A 12,557-nucleotide genomic window follows, 5' to 3' on the forward strand; every position below is an offset into this window, starting at 1 on the left:
ACACTTTTTTTTCACAGAATACAGCAGTAAATAGTATAGTAATAACATCCAAAAACCAAGAACTAAGTGATGTAATTGTAAATGATGTTCTTCACAAAATTATTAAGTGGTTCTCAGCAAACGGACTCTCTTTAAATTTTGATAAAACACAGTATATACAGTTCCGTACGGTAAATGGCACAACTCCAGTAATAAATATAGACTTTGAACAGAAGTCTGTAGCTAAGGTAGAATTTTCAAAATTTTTAGGTGTGTCCATTGATGAGAGGTTAAACTGGAAGCAACACATTGATGGTCTGCTGAAACGTCTGCTATTAGGGTTATTGCAAATTTTGGTGATAAGAATCTCAGTAAATTAGCTTACTATGCCTACTTTCATTCACTGATTTCGTATGGTATCATATTCTGGGGTAATTCATCGTTGAATAGAAAAGTATTCCTTGCTCAAAAACTTGTAATCAGAATAATGACCCACGGTCATCTTGCAGACATCAATTTAAGGATCTAGGGATCCTCACAGTAACCTCACAGTATATATATTCACTTAGAAATTTGTTGTTAATAATCCAGCCCAGTTCAAAAGTAATAGCAGTGTGCATAGCTATAACACCAGGAGAAAGGATGATCTTCACTACGCAGGGTTAAACCTGACTTTGGCACAGAAGGGGGTAAATTATGCTGCCACAAAAGTCTTTGGTCACCTACCAAACAGCATCAAAAGCCTGACAGATAGTCAACCAACATTTAAAAATAAATTAAAAGAATTTCTAGATGACAACTCCTTCTACTCATTGGCTGAATTTTTAGATATAAATTAAGGGAAGGAAAAAAACTGACTTAAGCATTGGTATCATGCAATATTTTGTGTAATGTAATATCTTGTACAGACATCTTTCATTAACCTGACACGTTCCATATCGTTACGAAGTGTCGTATTCATGATCTATGGAACAAGTATTAATCTAATCTAATCTAATCTAGGAACGTAAAGAAAGGTAGAACAATATTTGTGTTTAGCAGATATGAGAAAAAACACATTTCAGATTACTTGAAGAGTCAAGATGAAACATTTATCTCTGAGGCTAAAGATGTTGAGTATAAATGAATGACATTAAAGATTATGCACTATTGTACAATAAAACTTAGGCAGATGTTGTTAGGGATGTGAAAGACACACTGTAGTTAAGCAGTAATGTCGGAAAGCTACTACAAAAGAAAACAGAGCATCATCGCAGATTGAACCATAGCCAAAGCCTCGTAGAACAGCACAACTGAATGAAGCTAAAATTATCATAATGAGGGCCATGTTAGAAGCATTAACTGAATTCAAAAATAAAATTCTGTCTACTGGTGTGATGAAAATTCTTATGTTGAAAGACTCATGTTAAAAGAGTAACATGGTCAAAGCCATCTGTCCAGACACTTTGTGATCATAATGGCATCTAAACAGGATGACAGAGAGAAGACTGAAATACTGAAGTCCAATTGTATTGTGTACCTTCCTTTAAATCATTACACAGATGTCAAAATGACAAATGTCAATATAAGTGAATGGGGGACAGAAAAATCAAGTGAAATATCTCAACAGAAAAAAGATGACTGGACCTAATTGGATATCTATATGAGTCTACAAAAAGTATGTAAAAGAATTTGCTTTACCATCAGTGTACTGTAGGTTGCTAGAGGAGTGAAGCATTCTCAAAGATTGGAAAAATGTGCACATTTCCAGGAAGGATCGCCAAACAGACACACAGAACTACAGGTCTACGTTGCTGACACCAGTATTCTGTAGAAATTTGGAATTCATTTTATGCTTGCATATTACATATAACTTTTCTGGAGACCAAAAATCTTCTCTGTAAGAATCAACATGGATTCTACAAATAACAATCATGTAAAACTCAACTTGCTCTGTTAGTCCAAGCGACCCGTAAGTCAGTGTATCTCGACGCCCATGTTTATACGTGTTCCTTAACTTTCAGAAGGCATTTGATGTAGTTCACATTGATGCCTAATGAGCAAAATATGTATCCATGGAATATCATCAGACCAAATTTTTAATTGAGTTCCAAGCAAGTAGAACACAGCATGTGAGTCCTAATGGAGGGAAATCTTCAAACATAAAAGTTTCATACGGCCTTCAAGGAAATGTTATAAGACCATTACTTTTCACAAGATGTATATGAATGACCTAGTGGTTAAAGTCAGAAGTTGGATGAAGGTTTTCCCAGATGAGCTTGTTGTTACAGAATTGTAGTGAAATGCTCAAACACCTGCAGAGGATTTATACTTAGTACAAGGATTGACAATTGCCTGTCAACATGATCTATTATTGTATGAAAACACAATTGCAGAACAATCACTGGAATCAGTCACATATGTTAAATATATGGGAGTATGTATAATGTGTAATTTAAAGTGAATGACTCCACAGAAATAATTACAGACAATTCAGATGCCAGATTGAGATTTATTAGAAGAACCCTTGGGAAGTGTAGTCCACTCACGGAGGAGGTAGTTTACAATACCCTCATTGAACAAATATTCGAATATTGTTTGTCAATCTGGGACCTGTGCCACGTAGACTTGATCGAAGAAATACAGAAAATTCAAGGAAGAACAACTCGTTGCAACACAGGTTCATTCAGTTATCGTGAAAGTGTCACAGGTATGCTTGTCCAACTCCAGTGGCAGACACTAAAAAACGTGTTGTGCATTACAATTTAGTTCGCAGTAAAAATTGAGAGAGCATACTTTCCTAGAAGAGTTCACCAATATATTGCTTCCTCTTAAATATATCTTGTGAAAAAAGCACACTGGTAAAATTTAGGTGATCAAGTTCTCACATATTCTCGTCAACAGCCATTGAACCATTCACAACCAGAACAGAAAAAGGGAGTGAGGGAGGGAGACAGAGGTACATAAGGTACTCTCCACCACACTCCTTTTTGCCATTCGTGACAATCGTGGCATTACGTCTCCATGAGCACCACCTTCTTTTAGTCTCATAGTGACCACTGGCTGGTCCATACCAGATACTGCATTGCAAAAAATTTTCATGATTGAGTCATAAAAGTATATAAAAACAACTCAGAACATTTAGTTCTGATCTGGCAAATGCAGAACAATTGTGGTTAAAGCTGAAAGATGTTATAAACTGCAGGCTAGATAAATATGTATCGAGTACTAAAAGATAGACGGCTATCTTACTACAAAAGAGGCTGTAGGGAAACATGTAAAGAAAATGTAGTAGCAATGCATCCATTCATTGGAAGTGTAATGCTTGAGCCTACAATAGTTTTCATAGATGATGCTGAAAAATCTATCAGAAAATTGTAGGAAATTCTTGTCATATGTAAAGTCAGTTTATGGATCCAAACCTTCCATTCAATCTCTCATGGATGTGTCTGGTATTGAAACTGAAGATAGCAAATGGAAAGCAGAAATTCTAAATCCTGTATTTAAAAATGTATTTACAAACAAGGACCCTACTGTACCAAATGTTATGAATGAGGGGTATATCTATTAGTATTGCAGTATTGAAAACAATTAGAGACTACTTAAAACCAAACAAGGTACCTGTCCCTGGTCGAATTCGTTAGAATGTGCTTCAAAATTATCTCTTTTCCCAGCTCGAGAATGTCTTGTGCAGCAACTAGGCTTGTGCAACTGGAAAAGAGTGCACCACACCTGTTTAGAAACCATAAAAGATTGAATGCACAGAATTATGGAGCAGTATTGCTGATAACTATCTGCTGTAGGATCTTAGAACATATTCTAAGGTCACACTTTATGATGTTCCTGGATGGAAACAAGTTTCTCTCAGTATGGATTCAGGAAAAGTACTTCATATGTATCACAGCCTCCCCTATTTATACACTGCATCTTGCCAACAGTAAATGCAGGTGAACAGGTGGAACCCTGTAGTGCATGGTTGACTACTAATCAAGACACTATCATACATAGTATCTTCATAGATATATAATTGATTCAATGAATATAGAACTAATAGAACCCATTGTGGTATAGTGAATATTGAATGTTGAACAGAAATGACAGTAACATCTTAAGTTCCCCAAAGAAAACGAAGAGCGCCTGTAGTCATCTCCATAAACAATTTATCAGGAATGATCAAAAGCACTATAAGATTTTTTCCTGATGATGCTGTTGTCTACACAAAAGTAAGGTCAGTGGACAATTGTCAGTGCAGAAAACTTGTTCAAAATCACTGCTTGGTGTAATTAATGACAGATTTCTTTAAATATGGGTAGTTGCAAAATAATGGCTTTACCAAAGAGGAAGACTCTGACGATACCCAATTACAAGATTGTGGGGAATATATTGAGCATCTCACATCCTGTGTAAGCAAGTAGGTATAAAAAGTTTTAGTGCAAGTAGTTTTCAGGATGTCATTCGGCGCTACCACCTGGAAATCGTGGGTTCAGTGGGTTGGCAAGAAATGCAGGAGTCCATCAGAGATGAAGGTGGCTCCAACAAGGCAGGTGGTATACTTATTAACTCCTAGTTGTTCCAACAAGGATAGAACAGATGCAATTCTGTATTCTTGTCCCATGGTGCATCCCATTGTCAATACATGCCATCCATGCTTTACAGCATGGTCAATTGTCAATTTCTCACTCGTGGGAAGTAACAATGCACTGCAGCATGGTGTTTTGGCAGTGATGACACACTGGGTGCTGAGGCAGGAGCTGATGGTCAGGACTCCTGCAACTTAGCAGACATTGACCTGTGAAGCCCAAAGCACTAGGCAGTAGCGCAAAGGTGAGGTAACACAGCGCCCCAAACTTCAGACTTTGGCATACAAATGGTGAGCTGATCATGATGATGGCTGTCCAGCTATTGCTGGAGGGTCCAGTAGCCACTGGTTATTGATGCTGACTCAGACCTCTGCCAGGTGGCTCAATTACCGCTTGTGCATAATAGCCTGGTGACTGTTTGGCTGTTTGGCTGTCTGGCAGTGAGGGAATGAACCGCCACTTGGTGCAATACTGTGTTGACAGTCATTACAAGATTGTTGCCATGTGATGATGTAACAACATACGCATTCTGTGGGTCAGCTGTGTCTCAGTGGCATGCCCTTGGGAAGTCAATTGGAACACCATGTCCTGAATTTCCTTGGCGTCATAATACTTCATCTATTCTGAAATGTGAAAGTGATACTAACAAGTTGTATGAAATGCGGTGAGCATGTAAAGTCAGCAGGAGGGAAAGCAAATGAAAAGCTTAAATTTGTTCAAAGTGCTATTGGAAAGCACACCGCGTCTATAAAGGAAATTTCATACAAGATGCTAGATAGTGTAGAGTAACAGAAATGCATGCTTTACTTAAATGGGAATCCTTGGAAGAAGGAGTATATAATTCTTGTGGAACTTTGTAGCGTAAATTTAGAGAACCGGTATTCAAGGAAGACTATGAAACCATGCTGATGCTACCATTGTATTTCCTGCTTAGGGATCATGATGATAGGATAAGTCACATTAGCATGCATACAGAGGTGTATACTGAGATGAAAAAAAGTCATGGGATATCTCCTAATATCAAGTCAGACCTCCTTTCGCCCAGTGTAGTGCAGAAACTCGACAAGTCATCAGGAGTCCTCTGCAGAAATATTGAGCCATGCTGCTTCCACACCCATACATAACTTCAAAAGTGTTACTGGTGCAGGATTTTGTCCATGAATTGACATCTCAGTTATGTCCCATAAATATTTAATGAGAGTCATGTCAGATGATCTGGGTGGCCAAACAATTGTGGTCCGTTGACAGGGTGCATTGCCACCCATAAAAGTTAACCATTGTTTGGGTACATGAAGTCCATGAATGGCTGCAAATGGTCTTCAAGTAGCTGATCATAACCATTTGCAATCAATGATTAGTTCAGTTGGACCAAAGTACCCAGTTCCGTGTAAACACAGTGCACTCCATTACAGAGCCACCATCAGCTTGCTCAGTGCCTTGTTGACAACTTGAGTCCATAGCTTTGTGGGATCTGCACCTTACTCAAACCCTACTATCAGCTCCTGCCAACTGAAATTGGGACTCATCTGACCAGGCCACAGTCTAGGGTTACAAGCCCAGGAGAGGTGCTGCAGGTAATGTCTTGCTGCTAGCAAAGGCACTCACATCAATCATTTGCTACCATGGCCCATTAATGCCAAATTTAATGGCACTATCCTAAAAGATAAGTTTATCACTCATCCCATATTGGTTTCTGCTGTTACTTCTCACATTGTTGCTTGTCTGTTAGCACTGACAGCTCTATGCAAACACTGCTGCTCTCGGTTGTTAAGTGGTGGCTATTAACCACTGCATTATCTGTGGTGAGAGTTAATGTCTGAAGATTGGTATTCTTGGCACACTCTTGACATTGTTGATCTCAAATTATTGAATTCCTTAACAGTCCCCAAAATGGAGTGTCCCATGCATCTAACACCAATTACCATTCCCTAGTCAGAAGCCAGTAATTCATGTTGTGCAACCATAATAACACTGAAAACCTTTTCATGTGTATCACCTGAGTTCAAATGGTTGCTCTGCCCTTTGATACCACGTGTACGCGATACCACTGCCATCTGTATATGTGGATATCACTATCCCATGACTTTTGTCACCTCAGTGTATAGATACTCATTATTTGCTTATGCAATAAGCAAATGGCTTAAGACAGCAAATCACTAATACTGATATGAGGTACCTTCCACAAACACTGTACAATTGCCTGTGGAGTCTGTATGTAGAAGTGGTTGATGCTGTGGAGGAAAGGGGGGTGGTGGAGGAGGCAGTTGAATACAGGATTTATTCTTTTTATGCTACATGAAGCAGTGGCAATAACTGACATGCTGGAAGATGATGATCAAATTATAGTTGTTAGTTGTAAAATCAATTTTTATTGTACATTTCAGTCCACTGTGAAATTCTAAGGCACAATGCATTTAAAATTTGACTGCAGTGACAATAAAGTTTTCAGATGTTGCCCTTCCTGCAACCTTTCATTTGGCTACGTAATACATCACACCGATTTAGTGTGACTAGTTGTAGTGTGTCAATACTTTCAGTGTTCTCAGTAAAAGTTGGTCACTACCAAACATTTAAAACTGTCTTATCATTCTTTCACCATCTTCATAAAATGAGAATTGTGAACTGTGTGAATGGTGATTTACTAGTTGCATAGTATACACATGTGAACCATATGATTAGGGTACAGGTGATATGTCAGAAATTTGTAATAAAACTTCATACAAGTGGTGTATAACCAATGCTAGAAAGACTAATCTAAAAGTAATATAGTAAAAGAAAGTTATTAAATAAATCTAATACAAAGTGACACTTTACTTAAATTATCAGTTTATGAATTCTTGTACTAAATATCAATGTATCTCCCTCAGGCTGTTCTGTACACTTATTATGGTGGATCTGGTGTCACAATGAATTTGTTTTTGCCATTTGATTTAGTATATGTTTTCATACCCCATGACCATGCTTATAAATTCACTTAGTACGTAGGAAGCATAAAGTTTTCCTCAAATAATTATGGTCTGCTGTGTAAAACTGTTTAAATTTCATAAAGGTGTAGGGAGCACAGTTAGAAGCTTTAGTTTCTGAAGTAATGGAAAACAAAATTCTTTGGCTGTACAATACACATCTAATATTTTTCATTCTACAACTCCTGTACCTGAGATTGCTTTTTTAACTTCCCCTGAAAACTATAACACACCTAATGACAAATTCAAAATAATTATTTTTCTTGTGTTGACATCAGTAGCATTTGCTAGTATTTTCATTTCAAATGCAAAATTGCTTAATTTCTTTGCTAGAAATTCAGCATGTGTATTCCAGCTTAAATTCTTGATCAAATTTAATCCTAGGAATTTTATTCATTTTCACAGCCTTCCCTTTATTCTCAATATGTGTCTGCTGCATTTCATACGGCACTGCTAGACGAGCAGTGCCTCATTAAGCTTGCAGCTCCAAGGTGTGGAGAATCCCTTAGAACCCCAGCCAAATGCTCAGGAAAGACATCGCATACATGCTTCAGCTCACTGAATGACTGAAACTGCGTGCTCAGCCATAGTTCTCTCCCACACAATGGCTTCCTGATCATTTGATTTACTTTCTGGGGTACCTATAAGTTTGTCTTAATCACAATATAAAGAAGAAGATAGATAAAATAAAATTTTAGTAGGCCACGAAATTCAAATGCATTGCTATAATCAACTTAACTCTTCTTTATATTCAAGACCAGTAAATTTGTAGTGAACTATTATGAATCATGTCTCCTTGACTGGCTGTTAGATCTTACATTAATTATCCCGGTAGTTTGAAAGTTTGATTCTGAATTGTACTGTTGTCTGTGGTCTTCGGGGTTTTCACAATAGAACACAGAAGATTTTATGCATATTAACTTATATTAACACACAATTATCATCTGCAAACAGAATTGATGAAGAATTTATATTTTCGGATAAGTATTTAATGTAGATTATAAACAAAATTGACTCTGTGATGGAGCCTTGAGGCACACCTTGTGGTCCTGCATTCCATGTAGAATAATAATTCACTGCATTCAAAGTGATAATTACTCTGTATGTTTCGTTTTGCAGGTAAGCTAATGAAGAACAGTGCCCTTAATTTCATAGTTATCTAATTTCTAGATAAACTAGGGTTTGTTTACTGATCGGATGGTCTCTGTAAGATTGTATAATATGCTTACAAATTTACTCCTCTGATTTAATGCTTTACTTACTTTTTCAACCAATTTTTTCACTATTTCCACAGTACTTTTTCCTACAAAGCGGTATTCAGGAGGACAATGGTTCAAACCCGCATCTGGGCATCCTGATTTAGGTTCTCCATCACTCCCTAATCGAATGGGACCAATGACCTCGCTGTTTTGTCCCCTCCCCCAAATCAACCAGCCAACCAACCAGTACAAAGTGGTTACTTAATGTAATACATTTTACAATAATATTTTGAATATAGATTGCAGCTGCTTTTTTCCAAAACTTTTGACAGAATTGAAAGAATAACAGGAGAGTAATAAATTCCCATGTTTTCCTGTGACCTGTTTTTGAACAGAGTTTTAACTTAAGACTTGAACTCGGCATTAACTTAAGACTTGAACTAGGCACTTAAGCAATTAAGAATCAATGTATTTCTGTTACTTATTTGTGTGTCCACATTGCATTAGACTAAAGCCAGCTATCGTGAAAGTATTTGAAGGAGGTGGAACTGTAGAAACTTCAGTGCAACTTGAATTTTTCTGTTTTCTCCAATTTGCAGCAGTATGGGTTGCAATTGGACCTGCCAAAAATGTTTGTAGAAGGGACATAGTAATACGATAACAAATAATGTCAGTATTAAAGTATGCATACAGTGTTTGCAGTGCAAATAACAGTAGTCCATCAATATCTGTTCGTTTATAAGTGTGAAATGTGTAGAAGGAAACAAACAGGTGGTGGATATTATTACTGAAAACGAAGCCACCTTTTTCACTGAAGAAAATTTAAGCTAATTAAGGTGTTTGCTTACAACTGCTTCGGATTGTCAAGTGTAGTTAGAATCTCTTCTTAATAGCATAAGTAGACTTACATTAATGTACCATACTGGTCATATTGATCACAACTTCACCCTCTCTTTCTCCTAGTGTAATACTTGACTGAATACACCACTGAGTAATTTGAGCTGGTCCCAAGACAAAGAATTTGAAACATGTAAAATGTTATCCTTCTAATCTCAGTCAGTCAAAATTTTAAAGCAATGACTATTTTCATCTACTTTAGTATGTTGTTCACTTTGTTTACAGCCTTTTGCAGAAATCATGGAGATGACAGATGTTCAGGAGGGAATAATTGTTCGATGCATTCAGCGATTGAATGATACATTGCGTGATGTCAAAGATGCAGCAACAATGATTGGAGACACAGTTTTGTGTCAGAAAATGGAAGAAGCAGCAAATGCTATAAAGCGTGATATAGTGTTCGCTGCGAGCTTGTACACTAGTGGAATGTCAGTGTTCTAAAGACTGTAAATTTTGTACACTATTTATTTTATTGTTAATTATATTAACAAAACAAAGAAATAAATTTATTCAATGTTTTGATTTGATGTGCTAGTGAATCCTTCCTCCCAATTTTGTCATCCCTAATATGGCCATCTGTTAACTGCCATACAGTTTGTCCAACATAACATTTTTACAGTGTACATGTTTCTCTTTACGTTCTGTCTCTCCATCTTTGTGCCTAGTCATAAGGCAGAGGTTAGTCATTGCATTTTTCTTGCAAATATCAAAATCCCCTTGTCACCAGTGAAACAGCCAAGTTGACTGTCATGGCATTAATTCTGCACATGAAATACTATTTTGTACACAGACATGACTATGAAGAAACTGAGACTGGTTGTAACGTTATTCCAAATTCTTGAATGAATGTGAGAACAGTGTGTGCAAGCTAGAGCAAAATCTCAGAACTGTCATGGGCAGTCTGGAACAATACCAACAAATCGAGAGCTTGACATTTTCAGAGTACTCAAGAACTTCAACAAAAATACTGAAATTGCCTGTGATAAACTAGGCATGCATATTTTGACAACTGTTATGAATGGGAATCACAGGGTTGGAGAAAAATCAGTGCTGCTGCCCTGAGGCCTGTTACTGTCAAATATGTTTCATTCCAAAAGGGAACTGATGTTTTCCACATAAAGTTTGCAAAAACTGGTGTTAGAGAAGACTTCATGTCCTAGTGACTCAATATAGTACTAAATGCAGCTATATTGCATTTCAGCTTAACAAGTGTTTGTACTTCAGACAGAAGACTAATGTGTTGAGAAATCTGTGAATGGCAAGCGAAGTGTCAACAGCAGTGTTGATTTGTTAAATACCAAATAAGCTGACTTTTTGTTTGAATGGTAACAATTTTTTAGTTTTTCCAGTAGTTAATATTAATTGCTGTACACTTATAGTTTAGACTGGTTCTCTTTTTATCATTTAATTTATTTTTAAAAAATTTCTACTACATCGTTTTCATGAGTGGATATTTTTCCTCTTTACCTATTAATATTATTAATTATAAATAGTCTATTAAAATAGTTCTTCACTTCAATTTACTGGCAGTTTGTGTTTTAATAGTTTCATATTCTGTTTAAAAATTTATTTTTAATCCCTTATGTTCTTCTGTTGCTTTCATGTCTACAGAAATTGGTCACATAGTAACATCTCTCATTCCTGTTTAAATGTATACTCTGTACTTAAGTAGTAACTTCTTATTATACCTCTGCTATTTTTTATGTGGGGACTTGTTAATCACATCTCAGTTTAGCTTTTGTAATGGATTCTCTACACAGAAAGCAATACAGAACATCACAAATGAAGTATTAGCAGGACTAAACAAAAAATTTATCCTGCTGATATAGTTTGTGATCTTACCAAATCCATTGACTGTGTGGCTCATAAAATTCTACTCAGCAAACTGAAGTCTGATAGCTTCAGTGGCATCCCTCTTGCAACCGCATAACAAAAGCTGAGGTCTCATCAACAGACAGTATCTCAGACATGCAAATAATGTCACTGTGGGGGACATAACATGTAGAATGCTGTAGGGTTCGGTACTGGGCCTACTCTTGTTTCTAACCTACATAAAGGGTTTTCCAGCAGTTTTAAAGAACAATTCAAAAACCGTAATGACTGCTAATGATACAAGTACACTAATCAAAGGTCCAAACTCAAATCTAGCAGACAGGCTTAGGTAATAGCTAAACAGGCCTGTAAGTGGATAACAGATAACAATTTAAACCTTAACTTTGCAGATAATCATATTGTGTAATTTTAGAAAGCAATAGTGGCCTTTTAGCACCAGAATACATTAATAGTCATACACTAAATGAAGCACATTTTGTAAAATTCCTTGTAATCCAGCTGCATAACAAATTAAAATTGAGACAAAGTGTGGATAAGCTAATCAAAAAACTCTGATCAGGATCTTATCCCTTTAGAAGCTTCTCCCATTTTGATGACTTATGGAGAAGTGTTTGGCTTGTTTTGCATATTTTCTCTACCTCTTGTTGTATAGAATTACCATCAGGTATAGAACACCTAAAGTAAATAAAGTGTTGAGTCAACATGACTAGTAATAACACTGTATAAGGTAGATAATTACACAGCTTGCAGAAGCCTTCTTAAGGAGCTTAGGACTCTTACACTCACTTCCCAATACATTTACTCCTGAATGGTTTTGTTGCTATGATAAAAATCCATTTCAGCTGAATTGTGAGACACACAGTCAGAATACAAGACACAAAAATGATTTTTGCCTCCTTACCCAGAATTCAGAACAGAGTTATGTACTGGTGGTAAGGTATTTAACAGGCTCTCATCTAACATAAAACAAGAAATTGATAACTCATACCAATTCAAAAGAAAATTGATAACATATCTCATTAGCCACTCTTTCTCTAAATTATCTGAATACCTAGATTCAGGGACCGAAAAGGTCTTGTCAGCCAGATAACAAGTAGTAATGTTTGTTATAAAGCTCTATGGCACAT

The 12,557-nt window shown here is 36.6% G+C and overlaps 1 protein-coding gene across 1 annotated transcript in view; it reads left to right on the plus strand.

Moving 5' to 3' along the window:
• The window catches only part of LOC126365886 (helicase SKI2W), a 155,122-nt gene extending 145,003 nt beyond the window's left edge, over positions 1-10,119 (plus strand). Inside the window, exon 19 of the mRNA XM_050008586.1 lies at positions 9,823-10,119. Within this exon, the coding sequence (XP_049864543.1) occupies positions 9,823-10,038 (216 nt within the window). The 3' untranslated portion in view covers positions 10,039-10,119. The remainder of the gene's footprint in view (positions 1-9,822) is intronic.
• The last annotated feature ends 2,438 nt before the right edge of the window (positions 10,120-12,557 follow it).

This window comes from Schistocerca gregaria, chromosome 4 (genome assembly GCF_023897955.1).
Source record: "Schistocerca gregaria isolate iqSchGreg1 chromosome 4, iqSchGreg1.2, whole genome shotgun sequence".
Classification (NCBI taxonomy): Eukaryota; Metazoa; Arthropoda; class Insecta; order Orthoptera; family Acrididae; genus Schistocerca; species Schistocerca gregaria.